The sequence below is a fragment of the Euphorbia lathyris genome, chromosome 4 (genome assembly GCF_963576675.1).
Source record: "Euphorbia lathyris chromosome 4, ddEupLath1.1, whole genome shotgun sequence".
NCBI classification, from domain to species: domain Eukaryota; kingdom Viridiplantae; phylum Streptophyta; class Magnoliopsida; order Malpighiales; family Euphorbiaceae; genus Euphorbia; species Euphorbia lathyris.
This window is the reverse complement of record NC_088913.1, coordinates 23,897,681-23,920,512: the sequence shown is the minus strand read 5'-3', so window position 1 is coordinate 23,920,512 and position 22,832 is coordinate 23,897,681. Positions and strand designations below refer to the sequence as shown.

The 22,832-nt window shown below is 34.4% G+C and overlaps 1 protein-coding gene across 1 annotated transcript; it reads right to left on the bottom strand.

Moving 5' to 3' along the window:
- Positions 1-15,398: 15,398 nt before the first annotated feature.
- Positions 15,399-22,539, bottom strand: LOC136226831 (proline iminopeptidase). The gene is made up of 11 exons (XM_066015487.1): positions 22,339-22,539; positions 22,017-22,219; positions 21,128-21,226; positions 20,945-21,055; positions 20,799-20,861; positions 20,564-20,657; positions 19,752-19,849; positions 19,447-19,548; positions 17,666-17,779; positions 17,323-17,397; positions 15,399-15,738 (listed from the first exon to the last, which is right to left on the bottom strand). Exons 1-11 carry the CDS (start codon positions 22,445-22,447, stop codon positions 15,637-15,639), a joined length of 1,170 nt encoding a protein of 389 aa, XP_065871559.1. The 5' UTR covers positions 22,448-22,539; the 3' UTR covers positions 15,399-15,636.
- Between the last annotated feature and the right edge of the window lie 293 nt (positions 22,540-22,832).

Sequence of the window (22,832 nt, the reverse complement as noted above, 5' to 3'; positions counted from 1 at the left end):
AATTATAGGTTTATGAGTGGGAGTAGGTTGAATTGTGGCCATCAAGAGATGTAACTTTTGGTTCAGCTTGCTAATTTATGGATTAGGTGCGGTCTCTATGGAAAACATACGCTTCCTTGCCATAGGTTTCTCGGTCGATTTGCCAATGGGCACTCCATTCAGCTAGCTCTTTCACAGCTTCATAAGCAGCAACCTCATTGATAAGTCCTTAATTTAGGTATTTATGCATGCATATTCATATTTATATTAATGCATTTAGCTTAGTTTAGGATAGGTTTTGGAAAGATTTCACTTGTTTGTTCATGATTTCTCCAGAGATAGGTTTAAAATACTTAAAAGCTCAATACGAAGGAATATCAGCCAGGAACAAGTCAAAGAAAGAAGAAAAGAGCCAAATTAGGGCAAAAGCATCTGTCACGATCGTGATGCCCCGGTCCCGTTCGTGATCATGCCCGAAATCAACCAAAGATAGAAAACCATTTGTCGCGATCGTGACAGACGGTTCCATCAACTTTGCATGGCAAAGCAAAGTCACGAACGTGACACCCCTATCTCGTTCGTGATCGACGTCTTCACTACAAAAAGGCATGATTCTTCAATACATTTGCATCTCTTTCATCCTGAACCATCATTCTTCTTCACCACGGGTTATGACTCCCCATAACAACACTTGAAGAGTTATCATCTTTGAGAGACATGATTCTTCACCCACTATAAGAAGGATACTCCTTTCTCCATTCAATATACAAAAAGAAAGAAGAATAACGCAGACATAGTTACAGAAAGTATACTATAGCAAGGAAGATTCTACAGTTTCTAAGCTTCTATTTCCAACATTGAAATAAGCAAGATCGAGAGATACATTTCCTCGAAATACAAGATACAAGATACAAAAGAAGAATACGCCTAGAGATCTGACAAACCTTACAGAGACAGTAAAAGGATTCACAACCCCTATACTCTCATCTGTTGTAGTCTTTATTCTCTGTATTCTTTACTTTTGACAAATCATTAACTCTGTCAAACACTTGTTTATCAAAATCACAATTCAATCCAATGCAAATTATTATATGTTCATCATCTGATTCTATCACTACTTTTATGAATATTCTAGGGAAATCCAAGTAACACATAGGAATAATTATCATTTTATGAAGTTAGAAGAGATTCAGTTCATAAAAGGATAATTGTATCACATGATTCACTTGTTTCGTTTCTAATTCTTAATTCTAATTCACTACGATAGGCCGAGGAATTAGGATTATCTATCTAAAAACATCCAAGTCATTTAATCCTGGATCGAGAGATTGGATTAAATATTTCTATCTGATACAACTGCAGTAAGTTTGGAAAGTGTTTTCAAGTTTAAACTAATAAAAAGCTGTATGTATCCCGAGCTATGCACGGATTAGAAACTTAGAAAATATAATTTAAGTATTATTATCATTCTTTTAAACAAAACTATTTTCAAATCAAATTATTTATTCTCTATAACTGATAGGGGTATTTTACCCCTATCTTTTAGCGTGATTTACGGGTTAGTTTTAGAAGAAATAAATAAGTTTAATTACAAAAATAGAGTGTTTTGAATAAAATAACGAAATAATAATAAACCCCGTACTTTCGGTTAATTTCCTTGTTTTTGATTAGTTTAAGAAATAAAAACGTCAAGCTAACTCGGCCCTCAAGAATGGTATTTCAGGTACAAGGAAGAAGCAAAATCCATACCTATACGCGGGGCGTATCATCCCATACGCGGGGCGTGAAACATGGTGTCAGACATAATTGCCTTATCCGCGGACACCACGTAGAATTGACTCAGCATACACGAGGCGTATGCCATCTCACGCAAGGCGTATGACACATGTCGGAAATGATTGGCCTAATCCTGAAAAGTCAGACTGCATGGTCTCCCTGAGTCAACGATCTATACGCAGGGCGTACCACCTTACACGCGAGACGTGTAAGGGAGTTCTTCAATGAAAAAAGTCCAAAGACTCATTTACGCGGGGCGTACTTCAAGTTACGCACGGCGTATAGAGACCAAATGAAGCAATAAAAGATCAGAGCCTCAAACACCCCACGCGCATCCCAGCCTACGCGGGACGTGTTTGAGACAACAAGACATGAAATTGGTCCACATGCAGAAGATTTCTGACGGAATGGGCATTTACGTGAGGCGTACCACACCATATGCGGGGCGTATTATGGGATTTCTGCACAAATAATGTTGCTCCATGCTTGTACCTTGTAAAATTACAATTTTGCCCTAGCTTGATGTGTATAAATAGGCAGCTCTTGATCCACAACAGACACACCGATATATGAGAGAGCAAACTATACTTGTTTTAGTTTAGATTTGTGTTTTTAGGCTTTGTGTAACAAAACTCTTCCATCTCGAGAGCTTGTTCGTTGCTCCCGGCATTCCATCGAAGTACCGCTCCATCTCTCCGCACACCAAGCTCGAGAGTTCCACCATTCAAGTCCTTAGAGACGGCTTTTGAGTCCGGTTAGCTAGTTCCGAGGGTGGATTCTTCCCTTACACTTGCTAATTAGCTTGATCACATCCTATGTACTAGACTTGTTTGTAATCCATATTTACACTTTTCACATTTATAATTTATGATTCATGACCTCTTTTTCTATATATGTGTTGATGTTTGTTGCTTGTTTTGATATTCGTAATTGATTATTGTGTAGGGGAATGCGATTTCTGACGCCATTCGGGCTATCTTTAGGGATTCATATAGGTGTTGCCTTACCGGAAGTGACGCTCCGGAAACCGTAGGAATTGACAAGCCACGGAACTTACGGGCCCTAATTTCTGGTCCCAAGAATTAGACATGCCTTGACTAGGAACCACGTCGTCTAAGTACTTCACGGGTCGGTCGAACTACACATAGTCATCTTTGCAAGAGCAAAACATTAACCTTATATGCATTAGGAGTCGTTATTTGTCATAGTTATAACTTATCACCAACCGTATCACTTCTTAAGAGTTTCGTTACATAAATTTGCCTCACCCGTAGTTAGGAGTAGTTTGTAGTTGGTCCCCATATCAACCTCAAAGTATTCACAGCTTAAATAACGTATAAAGCCGAGTCGTTTAATACTTGCAGTTATAAATCCCGCAGATTCGATACCCGGTCTTAACCGGATTATTACTTGATACGACGGGGTACACTTGCCCCTAAGTAGTGACGTCTAGTGAACATAGAGCATTTAGAAAGACCACATCCATAGGTATAAAGGCACTCATCATAATATCCATACATATATCTCGTCGTTAAAAAGTATACGACGCACTAGACGGCACGCATCAAGTTTTTGGCGCCGTTGCCGAGGATTTATAATTTCTTGCAATATTAGACAAAAACGTTTTATTGTTAGTTTAAGCATTCTTTTTGTATAAATTATTTATATCGACTTCTTTTATATTATTCTCTTTTTGTGAATAATTTATTTTGTTGTTAGTAATGATCTTTTTCATGGTATAATGCCTTATAGTCGTCATCTGTGGGACGACCATAAGGATGACGGATGTTCGCACCAACAATCAACCTCGCAACTCGATGTGGTAATCTCTATGCTTAAAGACATTCATGTGAGATTATCTAACACTCAGGCATTTTGTAGGGATCTGGGAAATCAAATCGCTAGATTGAAGTCTCGTATCGATTCAACCGCGGACGAATCAATTAGAGACGCCAATCCGGGTGATCAAAATGTGGTGCTCGAGTTAATTGAGCCTTCTCAAGAAGACTCTCCAAATACCGAAGGTTGTCTCAACTGCGAGGAGCCGGAGATCCTAATCGATGCATCGGTTGCATGTGAACCCATGGAAAAGAATCCAAAACTAGAAGAGTTTGAGGTTTATTCTAACTCGGAATATTTCACTCTTTTTGAACTACCAAAAGAGTCAAAAAGGGAGCAAACTAAACTCTTCAATAATTTCTGTAAATATAGTTTTTGGTTTTTGTTAAATTTTTTTGAAGCTAACAATCCGTTTTGTAGGTACGGATTGTTTATTCAAGAATTTGCATTTCTAACGTGAATGGAAGCATACACCTAGGAGGAAATGCTAAGTCGAGCTCACCGACTATAACGTAGCGCTTCTTGGGAGGCAATCCAAGCTCGAATAAGGGAGTTTTCTTCCCCAATTTTTATTTCCCGCATTTTCTTTTCCAATTCCGTATCTTTTAAATAAAAATCACCGAAAAAACAAATCCCATTTTAATCAAAAAAAAAGCCACGCGGAGCGTACACACCAGTACGCCCCGCGCAGCTGCGTTTCTTTTCCATTTCTCTGCTCGTTATTTTTGTTTTTGCGTGAGTTAATAACGTTCACGCGAGGCGTATCCCTTTTACGCCCCGCGTGCCCCACCTTGTCCCAGATAAAATGGCCCAGAGCTTAGAACACGCGGGGCGTCCCTCTACGTGCGCCCCACGTATTTGAGTCTCTGGCCAAAAATGGCTAAAAGTGCACCTCCTACGCGGGGCGCCCCCTTGGGCACGCCTCGCGTAGAACCTGACCTTCAAGGGTCTTCATTTTACTTCCAATTTAATTTTTGTTTTTGTTTTCTTTTCTTTTGCGACGTCCTTGGAATAGACGTCATTTTAGTAACGCGGAGGGCCGTGCAACCCCGCACTTTTAGTTTGTTTTGCACTAACAAAAACAAAAACAAAAATAAAATAAACACAAAAATAATTAAACTAATTTATCAATTCTTAAAAATTTTCCGACACATTAACCCCCCTCGGAAATTATTTAAATGTTCCGTTGTTTGTCCTTAAATGTAAATATTGTCGGTACACAAAGGATCAGTTTTAGTAAGAAATTTTAGTCTTAATTTTGAAGTTGTAGAATTTATGTAAAGACTAGGTGATACTAAACAAAAGCATTGAGTCCTAACCCACATGTCATCTCCATAATGAAATTTAAAAAGGCAATAAAGACGGGATGTTCGAGAGTCTAGCAAAGACTCGATAGTACACAATTTAAACCCGAATCTTTGTGAGATATTTTTGAGCCTAAAAGAGTTCGTACGAGAACTCTATTTCTTTCACAATTTTCGAGAGCTTTGACTTCACTCGACTCATAGAGTTTGCACCTAATGTCGGGTTTAGTACACCTATCTTGGTTAAAATGGCAATAGATGATAAAACGGATCCACTTAGTCTAATTCTTTTCCTAATTTATTTTTCTCGTTCTTATCAACCTATAGGAAACCCCTATTGAGCCTATTAACCGACTTGTTGTTGTTAACACCCCTTTTAACATTTAACCCTTTTTCCTCTAGATTAAATACCAATAAAATCAATTCGCACCCGAAACAAGCCAAGGCCTTGACAAATAAGCACCAAAAGTCTCCGAAGTCGTTTTTGTGCCGCTCTCAAAGCAAAAAGAAAAAGAAAAATAATAAAGAGCAAAAAGGCATTTTCAAGCTCCACCCGAGCAATTTCGGGTATATTTTATAAACTCGCTAAGGCCCAAAATAAGAATACGGTGCGATCATTAAAACGGTATTTAAACTTGAGTTTCCAAAAACTAACCACCAAAAAGCCACCCACATTACAACCCCCCTCCGGGTTCGTTTTTAATATTGCCAAGACCATAACATAGGAGGAAAACCCGGATGAAAATGCAAACTCAACGTGATCTCGAGTAAGTGCAAAGAAGAGTGCTAAAACACCGACCCACCAAAGTTTGAGCGTAAGAGTGAAATCCCTTGGTGAGGTACTATCGGGTTCTCAAAAGATAATCAACCCCCGTTATTATTGCCTATTAATTTTAATTATGGAGGTTTCAAACAAGTTTTGGTCGCTCGATTGTTTGCGTAGGTACTCACCGAAAACTTTGCATAAAACTTTAACTTTAAAATCACGCACTTGGTAAAACCAACCGTCGGTTTTTTTCTTAATAATTTCAATCCCTTGTCTTTCGATTTCTTTTAGTTGAGGACAAGTAAAACTTTAAAGTCCGAGGAGGTTTGATAGGGGTATTTTACCCCTATCTTTTAGCGTGATTTACGGGTTAGTTTTAGAAGAAATAAATAAGTTTAATTACAAAAATAAAGTGTTTTGAATAAAATAACGAAATAATAATAAACCCCATACTTTCAGTTAATTTCCTTGTTTTTTATTAGTTTAAGAAATAAAAACGTCAAGCTAACTCGGCCCTCAAGAATGGTATTTCAGGTACAAGGAAGAAGCAAAATCCATACCTATACGCGGGGCGTATCATCCCATACGCGGGGCGTGAAACATGGTGTCAGACATAATTGCCTTATCCGCGGACACCACGTAGAATTGACTCAGCATACGCGAGGCGTATGCCATCTCACGCAAGGCGTATGACACATGTCGGAAATGATAGGCCTAATCCTGAAAAGTCAGACTGCATGGTCTCCCTGAGTCAACGATCTATACGCAGGGCGTACCACCTTACACGCGAGGCATGTAAGGGAGTTCTTCAATGAAAAAAGTCCAGAGACTCATTTACGCGGGGCGTACTTCAAGCTACGCACGGCGTATAGAGACCAAATGAAGCAATAAAAGATCAGAGCCTCAAACACGCCACGCGCATCCCAGCCTACGCGGGACGTGTTTGAGACAACAAGACATGAAATTGGTCCACATGCAGAAGATTTCTGACGGAATGGGCATTTACGCGAGGCGTACCATACCATACGCGGGGCGTATTATGGGATTTCTGCATAAATAATGTTGCTCCATGCTTGTACCTTGCAAAATTACAATTTTTCCCTAGCATGATGTGTATAAATAGGCAGCTCTTGATCCACAATAGACACACCGATATATTAGAGAGCAAACTATACTTGTTTTAGTTTAGATTTGTGTTTTTAGGCTTTGTGTAATAAAACTCTTCCATCTCGAGAGCTTGTTCGTTGCTCCCGGCATTCCATCGAAGTACCGCTCCATCTCTCCGCACACCAAGCTCGAGAGTTTCACCATTCAAGTCCTTAGAGACGGCTTTTGAGTCCGGTTAGCTAGTTCCGAGGGTGGATTCTTCCCTTACACTTGCTAATTAGCTTGATCTCATCCTATGTACTAGGCTTGTTTGTAATCCATATTTACACTTTTCACATTTATAATTTATGATTCATGACCTCTTTTTCTATATATGTGTTGATGTTTGTTGCTTGTTTTGATATTCGTAATTGATTATTGTGTAGGGGAATGCGATTTCTGACGCCATTCGGGCTATCTTTAGGGATTCATATAGGTGTTGCCTTACCGGAAGTGACGCTCCGGAAATCGTAGGAATTGACAAGCCACGGAACTTACGGGCCCTAATTTCTGGTCCCAAGCATTAGACACGCCTTGACTAGGAACCACGTCGTCTAAGTACTTCACGGGTCGGTCGAACTACATATAGTCGTCTTTGCAAGAGCAAAACATTAACCTTATATGCATTATGAGTCGTTATTTGTCATAGTTATAACTTATCACCAACCGTATCACTTCTTAAGAGTTTCGTTACATAAATTTGCCTCACCCGTAGTTAGGAGTAGTTTGTAGTTGGTCCCCATATCAACCTCAAAGTATTCACAGCTTAAATAACGTATAAAGCCGAGTCGTTTAATACTTGCAGTTATAAATCTCGCGGATTCGATACCCGATCTTAACCGGATTATTACTTGATACGACGGGGTACACTTGCCCCTAAGTAGTGACGTCTAGTGAACATAGAGCATTTAGAAAGACCACATCCATAGGTATAAAGGCACTCATCATAATATCCATACATATATCTCGTCGTTAAAAAGTATACGACGCACTAGACGGCACGCATCAATAACCAAGAGAAAACGAATTTATAAGTTAAACTTGTTATACTAGTTAATCAGCGTTCTTTGTGGGAACGATAATCTTATTATTACTACAAGCGAAATCGTGCACTTGCGGAATTCGCCTAACACTCATCTTTCCTAAATATATTTCCACCTGCAGCAGAATCAAAAGTAGAACGGATAGATGAAGATAAACCTCCATAAAACAAATCTACATGTTGCCACTTCATAACCGCGGTGGGGACGCTTTCTCAATAATTTTCTGAATCTTTCCCAAGCCGTGTGAAGGCCCTCATGATCATACTGATGGAACGAGCTAATTTTATTACAAAGATGAGTAGTTTTAGATGAAGGGAACTACTTGGCCAAAAACTCTTTGCTCATGACTTTCCAACTAGTAATGGTACCCTCGTCTGAAGAATATAGCCACTCGGCTGCATCATCCTTGAGAGAGAAATGAAAGATTTTAAGACGAATTGTGTCAAGAGGAACATTATATCGCTTGAAGGTGCCACAATGAAGCAAAAATTTATTGAGATGAGTATTAGGGTCTTCATTAGATTCCCCACCAAATTACCCCAAATTTTGAAGCATTTGAATCATAGTAGGCTTGATTTCAAAGATGTTAGCATTCATTATCGAATCGACAATGCTAAAAGTGACATTCGACCTTAAGGGCTTCAGTAAATCTACCAACACAAAAGTTGCCGGTGAATCACTAAGAAAAGAAGGGGAAAAAACCTAGATCTGTTATTGAGAGAGACGATAACTTTTTTAATTAATAAATAAATTAAATTAATATAAGTGCCATGTGTTAGCATTTTATTGGCTTTGGCATATCACGTCAGAATATGACGTGGTATGCCGGGCACATTGTATAATTTCTCGTTGTACAGTTACAAACAGTGGGCTTAACACATATGCATCCTTTTTAACTTCCTTATTTGCCAATATGGCATAGAATTTTGAAATGTTTAGGGGCACATTGGAGAAGAACTCTTAAAGGCGCGTGGGGAATCTGAAGTTCTTCTCCAATGGATAATTTAGACTTCCAATATAAAAGCCCCACATTTAGTAAAACCAGTAATCAACTAGTCTTATACCCGTGCGATGCACATTATGTATAATATTTTTAAATAATATTAAATATAAGTAAATTAATATAAAAAGTATATTAATATGTAGTTTACAGTCTAATTAATTTATTATAATAATTCACTATAAATTATTAAAAAAATCTCTTTGAATATTACATTTTGAGTATAATTACATATCCTTCTTCATAATCGCTATAAAAATCTTCAATCCACTTTTACTTTTGACTCTAAATACTGCAATATGATTCAAAATGATTATGGAATGAAATATTTTTAAGGGTAAATCATTATTTTTATGTAACACATTGTTTAGTCTCCTATTTTGAAAAATACATTATAAGATTCTATCATTTGTTATTATTAATCATTTGGTCATTCGGTCTAATTTTTTATTTTTAAAGATTTTTAACCGTTATTTGGCATAAAAAGAATGACATAATGTAACAGAGTACGTAACATGATCATTTTGTATTGTAATATGGCTGTCCTGAAACCTAAGATATGTTCAGTTAAAAATCTAAAAAAAAAAGACAAAAGGACCGGTATTGTCAAAAGATATGAACCTTATAATGTGTTTTTTAAAATAGAGGACTAAACATTATGTTACGTAAAAAGATAGGAACTAATAAATTATTTATTATATTTTTAATCAACAAAAAATAGGAGTTGATTAAAAATATATATAGAATACAACTTGTAATATTTTTATCTATCGCATTAAATCATATTTTATGAATAATTACCACTATATAAATTCATGTTAAAATTGGATTGGATTTTATCCCAAAAAAATTGGATTGGATTTATAGCATTAAATCATAAAGTTTTATAGATTTATGGATTATTGGAAATTATTTGATATATGTTATAGTGCAGTGTAGAATATTTATCACATTAATCATATTTTTTAATTCATAAATCCAATTTAATTTTAACATGATAAACCCATTAATTAAATCATATTAAATTTGTTTCAAAAAAATCATATTAAATAAAAAAAATTGGAATCACATTAAAATTGGAATATAAAAAATTGGAATCACATTATAACATTTTTAGATTTTTTTATTTTTAACTTTAAAATTTTAAAATTTAATTTAAAAATTCTGTTGTTTGAGTCTTAAAAATAAGAAATTATTTTTTTAATGGAAAAGACATAATAAAAATAAGTTCAAAAATGATATGAAAATAAATAAATAAATTAATAATGGTAATATAGTTTTATAATTATTGAAAAATAAAATTTAAATAAATTGAGGTTGGAGGGAATTGAACATATGACCAGTGTTTTAACAATCTCATCTACCTTTAAACAATAAAATATTACTATATAGAGTCTCTATAGACTATTACTAATATTAGGGGGACCGAAACTATTCGTAACCATGGAAGTTCCGGCGGCCGGAGGGGCCCGAGCCCCCTATCTCCGCCCCTGTTTGCATATGATTCTGAAACTGCTCAATAGAAATATCATTTAATATTTACCAAAAGAGAAAGAGGACTTCAATCTCGGATCATTGAATATTACGATACCACGAAAGGGAAACAATTTAATTGCCAGAACACTGCCGACCTGCAGCCCAAAAAGTTGGCAAGCAAAGAAAGCCGGAGAAAACACTTTGCCCTGATCAATAATCTACAAAATAACATGTTGATTGGAAGTTAATATTGGCATATTACAGAGTTTCCATCAAGCAAACCAGTTTTCTATGCCATTAAAACCTAAATGAGCAATTAACAGTGCAACAACCGAATATAGGGAGAGGATCACACAGAAACATGGAAACATATATACAGCAAGCCAAAAGAGTCCATAACAAAATGAAAAACGAAATCACTGAAAAAAGAGAGACAGTAAGCACAAAAATATGCAAATCCACGTGAATTATAATTGGGTAGAGCTAGAGAAGTAGAGATTGATTTCAATTATACTTCTTCTATTTAAATTATACTTCTTCTCCTATTTGTTTTCCATACTTATCTTTCCTATTTGATTAGTCTTTCGTTTCTATTGTATTTCTTTATAGCTAACCCCAATATTTTATAATTATTCCTTTCCTTTGTGTTAATTATTTAAGGCACAACAACCATATGACTGCAAAGTAAAGATTAAAGTCAATCAAGATTTTAAGCTACCAAAATCATCAATTACATCTTATCTTGAACTAATAAAAAATTATCAATTGAATCCATATTGTAAATAAAATCATTAATTGAGTTATCATAATGTCAATTAAGATTTTAAGGTATCAAAAATCACCAATCAGATCCTGAACTAATAAAAAATTATCAATTGAGCCATCATAAAAAAAAAAAAACATTCGGTTGAACAGTTTTATTCCCTCTTCGCCAAATCTGTTATATATTATTGTAGTCTATATCAAATATCCACAATTTCTGATTTTATGATAGAATAATGACCCAATTGATTTTTGCTTAGTGCATAAGACCAATTGATGATTTTAATAGCTTAAAGTCTTAATAGATTTTAAAGTTTTAATTTAAGGGTAAAATAAGTGTTATGTCATTATTTAATGAGTGTGTGTGATAATTAATTATAGTTGAAATTTGAAAACTGAAATTTATACGGATTGTTTATGTTCCTCAATAATATTAATTATGAAAATAAAAATTAGGTAAGGAAATAAGCATTTGGTTCGAGGGAAAGAGATTTCGTTCAAATTGAAGAGATAATAAGAAGGTAATTCTTATTTTATGGATTTATGGATAACTACTACTATAAATTCATGTTAAAATTGGATTGTGTATTTCTATCACATTAAATCAAAAAATTGAAGAAAAAAATAATTCATCAATATTATTTTTAATCAACAAAAATTGAAGAGTTGACACCTCAGCTCCATCGTTACTGTTTTATATTATATATATAGATATAGATTTCGTTAAAATTGAAGAGATAATAAGAAGGTAATTCTTATTTTATGGATTTATGGATAACTACTACTATAAATTCATGTTAAAATTGGATTGTATATTTCTATCACATTAAATCAAAAAATTGAAGAAAAAATAATTCATCAATATTATTTTTGATCAACAAAAATCGAGGGGTTGACACCTCAGCTCCATCGTTACTGTTTTATATTATATATAGATTGGATCTATCCTCCATCGATTGTAGGGATGGCAACGGGTAGTGTACCCGCGGGTACCCGGCACTACCCGACCCTAATGAGACTACCCATACCCTGTATAAAAGGGTATGGGAATACCCCCTAGGGTACCCGGTACCCGTTACCCGTCATAAAAAAAAATATATTAATAAATATCATTGTTTTTTAGATGTAAGACATGAAATTTAAACCCCAACCATTTATTTTTCAACAATTGAGTGATACCACTAAGCTACTTTATTCTTATTAATTAAGGTTCAATTTATTCAATTTTTAGATTGATGATTTATTAAATTTATAGTTTGTTAAATTTGTAATATGTTTATTTATTTATTGATTCTTAACGAGTAAGGGTATCCGCGGGTACCCGCGAATTAAATGGGAAGGGTATGAGATGCAAAAGTATACCCGTTAGGGTAATGGGACGGGTACGAGTAATTAAAAAATAAAAGGGTAAGGGTTTGGGAATGGCATTACCCGCGGGTACCCTACCCGTTGCCATCCCTAATCGATTGACAATAAACAAGCTTCATATTTTCTTCATTAATCTTACGCATAATACATCAGCGCCATCAAGTTGTACAAGAAAAAAAAAAAAAAACTCCAATTTACTCCCTAAACTTTAAAACATTAAAATTAACCCTTTCAATTTGCTTATTTGGAATCAATAACTCCTTAAATTATTTAGTTGGAACAAATAACACACCTGAAGTTTCTTATTAGGAACAAATAACCCATGAACCCAAAAAACATTCAACATTATATTACACCAAAAATAAAAGATGTCTAAAATATCGGTTGCTACATCTAACTAATTTACTGATACATTAATAAAAATGTTAAAAAAATCCGGAAAACCACAAATAATAACTTATTTGAGACAAGTTAACAGGATTATTTGTAACATTTTAAAATTTCAGGGTCAATTACAGTTTCAGACAACTTAAGAAGCTGGTAATGTATTAAACCTTAATCGTATTTCAGTGACTTCATCATCTGCTCATCTCCGCATCTGCATTTTCTGCTTTTAATCTTCATCAATCTTCATCGTGTTATTGTGTTTACATTAGGGTTTACATTATCAGGGCTATATGAGGGACACCCGTCCAGGGCCCATAACAACAGTAAGGGGCCTAAGAAAATATTTTTATTTAATAATAATTCTCAACAAAAGCCGTAAAATGATCTAGCTACTTACATAATTTGGGCAACCATAATAATGTCTTCCAAGATTTGGAGGTTTTCAACAAACTCTCACAAATGCAATTTCACAACAGAAGCATACTTGATCGATTGCCATTTACTTAAAATCGTAAGAAAATCAGAACAGGGACAACAAATTTGGACAAAGCCTTTGCTGCTGAATTAAAGCCTTGCACTTTCGAATGAAAGCCTTCACTCAATTAAAAAAAATGGAAAGAAGGAGGTTCGAATCTCCAACGTAAAGTTAAAATGAAATTATTAGGCAAATCCTCACACCAACCGAAACAATTAACTCTAATGTTATTGAGAGAAATTTTCCAATGCGACATTTAGACTTTGTAATTGCAGGGTGAAGATCGTTATAGGTATTTCAAGTGGTTTGATCCACCTGTGAGCAGGGGCGAAGACAGGGGGGCATGGAGTACCCGGGCCCCTCCGGCCGCCGGAACCACCCTGAGTAGAGGTGGTTTCCGGCTCCTCTGTTTCCATTGTTTAAGGTTGGAGGTGCTGAATTAGCACCCTTAGACTTGGACGGCTCGGCTTGGTGTTAAATTGGCCCTCCAACCGAGCAGTTCTGTATTCGCCACTGCCTGTGAGTTGCCATTACAAGAATCTCATGTTGGGGCTATCGAAGAAGGTGAAAGAGAATGATCAGAGAATGATTTCAAGTGCAGAATACTACTCACATCAAAAGAGAATAAGAAAAAGTGTTAATAGTGACAGACACATACATAGTTTTGCACATGCAAGGAAGACACTATCTATCATTTGCCCTTAAGGTTCAAACAATATTACAAAAATACCAATCTCACATGATTAACAAAGTAAAGTAGTGTGAATTATTATTAACTCACTGCAATTTGTGTCGTTTCAAAGAGAATCGCGGAATCCATGAAGAGAAGTGGTGAAATCTATATTTTCATCTCAATCCACGAAGTGTATGAATGAGATTTATGAATGTTAAAAGTAACCGAGAAATGAAATCGACAAATTGGTGACATGGCACTATGTATTCTGTTGTTACGCTAGGTGGATATAAGAGAAGTCTAGTGTGAAGCGCGTGTTTAACACGGGTCAAATTCAGACCGTGTGAGAGAAAATAAGGGGTTAAATATGATACTTAGTTTATGTTAAAATGGAAAATTAGATTTCATGTAAGTGAGGGGGGCAAAGTGACCAAAATGGGCAAGTTAATGAGGCTGTTTATGTCTTAAGCCTATAAACAACTTATCAAAATACACAAATCTACTTCAGTTTTATCAATAAATTTATTGGAATATCTAACGTAGCAATCAAATAACAAGACAAATAAATGCTGAATTAACGAGTTAATTTTTTTTGTCTAGTAGATGTAAAGTTAATTTGCATAAAATCATTGAGAGTAAATTTTTATCATGTCATACATTAGGAATACATCAACTCAATTATACTCATGATCTTTCCAGTATTAGAAATGGAACATCAATACTAAAAAAACTTCATTTGTTAACAACAAATTCATCTAATTTTGCATTTGATTTCTCACGTGGACTACAAGTCAGATAAATTTTCCACATGGAGTAAAAATATAAATTAAATAATTATTATTCTTGATGACATGTTATTTATTTTTTTTATCTTGCATAAAAAATTTATCTGAAATGTCATTCACATGGCCATTGTGGTGACTCCAATTGCCAAAATCCGATTAAAATGACTACAAAACAAATCAAATGCAAAAGGTGGATGAGTTTGTTATTCAAAAATGAAGTTTTGTGATATTTACATTCCATTAATATAAATAAATATGCAACAATACCATATCTTTTTTTTATTCACCATGCTATTGTTCCGAATTATTAGAAGCACCCAATTCTAAATATCAAATGGAAGAACTTCTACAAAAAAATTTCATATGGAATATAGACTCACACATGTTATAAAAAACCTCACTATTTTATTTATTAAGTGAAACCACAGTACACATGTCCAAATGTAAATTAGATATCATTCAAGTGATATGAAAGACCTGATAAGAAAAAATAGTTTGTAGTAACACCATTACAAGGGTGTTAATTTGAGTGCATCATAATTGGGTTATCGTGTGTTGTGTTATGTTATTTATACGTTCTTTATCATATAAAATATAAATATAATAAAAATGACAATCGTAATGAAACATGTTGTATCAATCAGAAATTAATTGACACCCTACTTCCAACCAAAATCTGTCAAACAATTATTTTGACTAATCTACTAACATCTACAACATGGTTAATTTAACATCTAGCTCAACCAAACAAGTATTTAACACAGTATATATTTATTCCTGAACTATAAGATATGATCCTCAAAAGTTTGTTGCTTTTAATTTATTACTATGACTGGTTATGCACCTTCTGTTTCCCTTCAGGATCTATTCTTGATAGTGTTTTTCAGCTTCTCGTTTGCAGCCACGAGTTCTGCAGCGAGTCCCGGTTCATTAGCAGAATGTCCCGCATCTGCTACAACCTGTCCAAAATGATCTCATTTTGTAATTTCTTTAATAATGGATGGAATTAAGGAGCATAATATTACCAAGGAAATAATATCCTGAGACACCTTTTCATTTATATTTCAATCTGATACATATTAGATCCCGACTAGCACGACGAACATCAAACTCGGTTAAAATTATGTGACCTATATATCTCAATAATGCATTAGAATTTTGAGAGGTCATCCTTCCCAGTTCGAGAAATAAACAGCCTTGTTATCCTTCTCCGGTAAAAGTGGCGACTTTTATGCACGTTTTAACCGAGTTTGATGCTCCTACCACTAACTACGGAGTCGGGACCAATGTCTGTATGTGTAGGAATTGAAAAGTTGGTTATCACATTAGATTATTTTAATAAACTATTAACACCTTAGAAGAAATTGCTTGCTTCAACTTGACAATTTTATCATCAACACACCCCTCATTGCTCACATATCAATTAATTAACTGACAAAATTGCGCACTTTTTAATTCTCATAGGCGCGTCATCATCACATTTATTCTCTCCTCTCGCTTCTTTCTACCATGCTCACTCCTCTCGCTCTTCTCTTTTTAGATGCAATTTCACAAACCCTCCAAGTAACTCATGACCCAATTTCACAAATCCCTCAAATCACCTCTCAATTCTTAACCATAGGAGTCCAAATTTTATCCCATCCATTTGTTCCATTACCAGTGATAGACTGATAGTTTCCTCTTTTCTAGTCCATCTACCCATTTACTTCATTGCTTCAGTCCTTAATCTCCTTTAGATGAAGAGTTCTTCGAGTCATTGAAGGTTTAGGTACTTTTAAATATGTGATGTAGAGGAAATTAGGAGAAGGGCAAAATGATATATGTTGCAATAAGAAAGAGTCAAATGGAATTGAAGAGAAGAAGAAAAATGATGAAAAGAAAAGAGATTCTGAAATGAAAACAGAGTGTGAAAAGCTTGGCCATGTAGACAAAGAAAAACTGAGAGTTTGGAGAGAAAAATCGAGAAGAGCGTGCAAATAACTGATACAAAAGGAGTAAAATATTGAAACCAAATTTGAGAAGGAAGAAGAAAGATACAGTTTTAGCAGAATGATTAAAGGAAAAAACATTAGGTAGGAGTTTCCAGAAATTAGTTTGGAAATATAGCTAATTTCATATTCTTCAAGTGGGTATTTTGGTTTCATCATTCATGTGGCTTGCTTTCGCTTAGTGTTTCAAAGTCAAAAAACGAAATCAGAAAATACATTTGGGATTTCTGATTTTATTTAACTAACTTTACATATTTTTCTATAAATACTAACGTGTAAAAAATGTCACCAAGTCAAACATTGAATGGTAGTAGACCCTGTGAGCAGTGTGTAATGCACTTTCTAATAGTCAAAAGCAAACATGAAAATTAAGGGTAACAGAGTAACACATAAGCCAAGTCGGGGTGTGTGAAGGTTCACTCTAAAAAGTTTGAGGCACCAAACAGAAAATCGAGACAAGTTGAAACAGCATTTACGTATTAAGCCTTTTATCTCCCTCTTTATCATTTTATTTTTGAATAAATTATTTAAAACACATTCCAATAATTTTCGTACCTTAAAATCAGCTTCTGGCCACACCTTGTGGAGATCCCAAGCAGACATCATCGGACAACATACATCATATCTTCCCTGCAAGATAATCCAAAAAAGAGATTCATCTGAACAAGTGAAATGCAATTCCAACAACCTCATAACCTTCAGCTTAGTACAACATCAAGCAATATTATGTTGCATAATACACAAAAGAACACTGCTTGCTCCAAAAGAACATATGAGTATAAATAGAAAAGTGACATATTGGCCATTTAAGCAACTATCTTAGAACAACAGGTTGATCATGGTTTATCTGTCCAACTAGCACACTCTGTTTTCAAACTAGAAAAGAGAAAATGTATACCTGTACTATTACAGTAGGTATGTGCCTTATTTTATCAACATTGTCCAACAGGAAAGAATCTGAAGGGAAAAAGCCCTTGTTCATAAAGTAATGGTTTTCGATCCTAGCAAATGCCTGCAGAGGAGCGAAATTAAAATATTTACCAAAAACTCAAGATTTTTCAGTTATCCTAAGCAAAATAACGAATTCCAAATAGAATATTCAAACTTGGATATATTGAAGACAGTTTTATTATGATGAATCAAAACAATTAAGTATTGTGTATTAAACGTCTCACCCATGTTCGCATTTTGAGCATCAAACAGTGAAGTTAAATATCCTTGAGCAGAACCTTTAGATGCATTATTGGAACTTTAATCACTAAGAAGCTGTAAGCTCCCAGAAATATGCTTTTCAAATCTAGAACCATAGCTTTGATACACAAAAAATGTCTCAAAAGCTTTATCACTGGATTGGAATATTTCTCTTTACATAAATACAATGTATTATACATATATGTGAAGATGGTCACAAAATTTGAACTGCTAATGCACGTAAAACCATATATTTTTCTATCCTTGATTCAAAAGAAAAAAAAAAAAAAACCTCATAATAAACCCTTAGTGCCCATAGGTAACCTTGGAAGTGACGCATCAAAAAATATTTGTCTTCAGCAGAAAAATATTCTCTTTCCAATTATCCATAACGTAATCAAAGATCACATTAAATAGCTCTACTGTTGAAATTGCATCAGGTATGAGAATAATCTAGAATATCAGATAGCATTTAAAAGTGGATTTTAGAAATCACAACATCTTTTACAATTCTCACGAGCAGGTTTCAAGTGAATGGCGGTTTCATCCTTTGCAACTCTCACACGCTTCCTGAATTAGGTCCTGTAGCATCCAGTTATTTTTTTTTTTCTTTTTTTTAAATACCTCTGAAGTGTAAAGACTAGTTTTGCAGATTTAAAACAAAATTTCAAACTAGCAACAGCATCGTTGCGAGTAAACAATCAAAACAAGCAAGAAACGGAAAGCTATTATATGAATATCTAATGGTAGAGCTTTTCTCATTTGTGTCTTAAAAAGAAATCCTCAACCAAGTGTGCCTAAGCTATTGATACCCACCTATGACTGGCTGGCTTTTGTTTTATAGTTATCATTTTCTTACAAAATATACATACTTAATCTTTCCCTTTCTAGTCCCTTAGATCAGATATAGTCAAGGTCTCCTTATATCCTATTTACAACTATTAGATGCATAAAAAGATTAAAATAATCTGTCAATTTTGGATTTTAGACCCTAAATCTCCCAAAGATATTAAATTAATTAATAGTGTGGCTGGTAAAAGGCTTAAGAAAACATGATATACAATGACTTCTGATGGTAACTGTTTCAGAACTACAATTCAGTATAATATAGTACGATGGATGTGAAAAAACAGAGTATCCCTTTAGTCTGATCTAGGATTAACTTTAAGTACTAATGTGAGTTCCAGAGTCTTGAAACTTCAGGCAGAATAAATATGAACTCTATATGCATTCAAATAGTCATAAGCTTCACAATTAACAAATTGAGAACGGATGGACATTGTAGAGGGTTCGGTAATTAACAAATCAAGAAAGGATGCAATTAAGTGGATATTGATTTCAATAGGCAGCTTAGAAAAATTATGCATAAGTATTGGGACTTTATCTTGTTGCCAAAATGAATTATTTATATAGATTAAAACATCAAAGGTTCTCATTTCAAAGAGGAGAAAGTTAAAACCTTAGAAGCTTGATTTTAAGTTATCTTACCAACGAAAAATTATCATCATCCCCTCTCTTGATGTTCTCTTCATTTGGAAGAAGATGGGCAGTCATCATTTCCCATTTTGTCCATGCTCTTGCAGCTGCATACTAAGAAATTATGAAGGTAACTTGTCCATTATTTCTATGGTAACGACCAGATTTCATTTTAAAACAGAGGCATGTACTTATTCCACCAAATTTCTAACTTGTAATCAGTAGCAGCAGTCAGATAATCAAGAAATAAAATAGGACAATGAGAATTAATGTGGGCGATGCAAGTTAAAAGCAAGCAACAACTCTTGCAGTCTTACTTGTGTTTCCATATCTTCAGAGTTTAACCTCTTGCTGTAAGCATCAAGGAAACAATTCCTTTCAGCTTCGGGAATAAGCTCTCTAAATGGCTCCCAAGCTGTATATTGAGAATACATAGACAAACAACTTAATAATACTCCATTACATGTAATCAAAATATGTATACTAAATTTACATTCCCTATCTCCAAGAGCTGAGGCACCATTTGGAAAAAAGAATCATTTGAAAGAAATGAATTCGATTGAATTTTTTTACATGATTTACAATTTTATAGCTTGTTTTCTAAATAAAATAATTGAATTCTTTCATTCGTATTTCATTCCAAACAAGAGATTCAATGAAAATTGAATTGAATTCCTTCAAAATCCATTCCGATGAAAGCTTCCAAACAAGGGTTTAAGATCTGTAAGTCAATTTTGAAAAGGTAACATGGCTTAGTTGTTTATCCTTTCAACAAAAAAAGACCATCTACAATTTCACAGGCTTCGAAAAGTAGAGATTAATCCAGAAAGAAAGAAATTCTGTGCATGTTCTATGAAATATGTAGTAAATGAGAAAAACAAAAGCATGTCCACAATAAGATCTCCCAAAAAATCAGTACATAATATAATAATCTCTACAATGAGGTCTTCTCTGTGCACAGAATGTACTAATGCTAACTCTAATCCAAGGTCAAACAATAACTGCCAACCAAGTTCTTATTAATTTTCATAAGTGATCTGAAATACAAATTTTATATATTATATCCTGGATCTCAATCAAATATCCATTATAGCATCCAAACAAAATATGATTGACATGTTAAACATACCATCTGGGTATATAGCAGCAGCACCACCCTCATAGAACCAATCAATCTCTTTCTTCCGCAAAAGAAAAATCCCTCTAAGGACCAGCCCAATAACCTTATGACAAATACAGAAAAACCAATAAAATAAGGATCGGTGGTTCACAATTAGAATTTCATTCTTATATTATAAATGGACCTGTTTTCATCATCTGGAATTCCTGAAAAGAATTATTGTTGAACTAAAGCAATTACTCACCTTGTCAGGATGCGCTTGACTGTATGCAAGGGCCAGAGTACTTCCCCATGAACCACCAAACACCTGAATGGGTTACAAAGATTATTACTCACTCATTCACAACAAAAAAAAAAAAAAAAAATCTATGAATGGGACAAAAATTTCACCTGCCACTCCGGAATTTTCAAGTGTTCTCTTAGTTTTTCGATGTCAGCAATGAGATTCTGTGTAGTGTTTTCCACTAAGCAAGCATGAGGGGTACTCTTTCCTGCACCTCTCTGTTAAAAGTTGTACATGTTTGTGATTATGAATACATAAAATATGTAGTTCAGCAGAAAGGTGATTAATACCTGATCAAACAGAACGATTCGGTAAAATTCTGGATCAAAGAATCTACGATTACTTGGTGAAGTTCCTCCTCCTGGGCCCCCATGAAGAAACACAACTGGCTGCAGCCAAAATAAGTAGATAACAAACCAACACTAAAACTGTCTCTCATTCACTGACAAAAGAAAAGATATCTAAATGACCAGAGTCAGTTAGAAAATGCAGAGATGTAAGAGAGACATTTCACAGCAAGATGCTTGTGCACAACCCAACTATTTCTAGTGAAGTTTAGACTTCTGTTTCCCGAAATTCATGCTAGAAATGGAATCCATTTTACATCTGCAAACAGGAAGGATTGTACTCAATACTTTAAATCTACTCTAATAGGTCTCTAGAGCATTAATCTTTAGAAAAACATTAGCACCTTAAGACCATTAATTATAGAATGACAAGAAATTCAATACACCCAATCAATTGGACACTTGTACACATTTATTTCTTAACATCATGCTTTAAACGACATATCAGCAGAAACTTTAGGATGTTAAATTGAAATATAGTGGTACACAGGCTCAAATGCAGGATGTTAAATTGAAATATGGAATGTAGTTCCTCAAGAACCTCTAAATAAACTAAAACGATTAATCCAATCACTTTCTATACCAAATGCTAACCGCAATTACAGGTAACAAACTAAGTAGTCCATATGAATTAAATTGATTTTAGTTTCAATCTAGCCTATTCAATTCACTGCATCAATAAAGCCAATCGATCAAAACCTAGCTTTAAGCCCAATTCTACAAATATACAAATGCACAAACGCCAAAGATATAAGGAACACATACCCAAATTTCATAATTACATGAACAAGACTAAAACATAAATAAGGAGAATAACCACTCACTGACTCACATGTCCACTGGGATTTCCCGATTGTTCATAGTATATCGTGTGAAGATCCGAAACCTTCAAAAAACCAGAATCATAAGGCTCTAAATGTGGATAAAGATTCCGATTAAGCGGCGTTGTCTCCATGCCGGGCTCCATCAACTCACCTATCTCTGGTTCACTCTTAAAACCAAGACTTCTAACGCGTAAATTCGAGCTCTTCCTGCCTGATTGCGAAAAGAGAAAGACCTACTTCAGTTTAAATTCCCTTCAATTTCAACCCACAATTAAGATTTCTATACAAGAACCGGTTGATGCATAAAGAAAGAGATATAATTTCACTTACTGATGGAAGGATGAGAGAGGGAACAGAGACGGGAATGCAGTAAAGGATTGATTTTGAGAGTGGGAGTAAGAACGAGGGGAACTGAAATGGTAAAACTAAACAAACCCATTGTTAGTAGGCATCTTTTTAGTGTTGGGTATAGATTGCATTCAATGTTTGTAAAATCATTTGTCAAAATTTGTTTTAGGGTAAACTGCCAAAGAAAAGAAAAATAAATAAATAATGTCAGTTCGTGCAAAATAATTGCACCAAAATGCTGTTCGCCCGCATTTAGTAAATAACCTTTTCTTAAAGTTTTATTTATTTATTGAAGGGTCAACTGCATGAATACGATAATTAAGTACAAAATTACAATTAAATCATATTACTAAATTTAATTCTTAATATGTTATTATTTTCTATATATTAGGATTTTATATCCTAATTTAAAAATTATAGATTCATAAATCATAAAGCTTATAAAATATATTGTAAATTTTTAATTTATAAATTAT

What these genes read in the sequence shown, in the direction of transcription:
- LOC136226831 (XM_066015487.1), bottom strand. Translation starts at nt 22,447, where the DNA reads ATGGGTTTGTTTAGTTTTACCATTTCAGTTCCCCTCGTTCTTACTCCC. An exon ending in CGGGAAATCCCAGTGGACAT is followed by an intron (nt 21,227 to 22,016) that starts GTGAGTCAGTGA and finishes TTTTGGCTGCAG; the next exon opens with CCAGTTGTGTTTCTTCATGG. An exon ending in TGCTGCTATATACCCAGATG is followed by an intron (nt 19,850 to 20,563) that starts GTATGTTTAACA and finishes CTCAATATACAG; the next exon opens with CTTGGGAGCCATTTAGAGAG.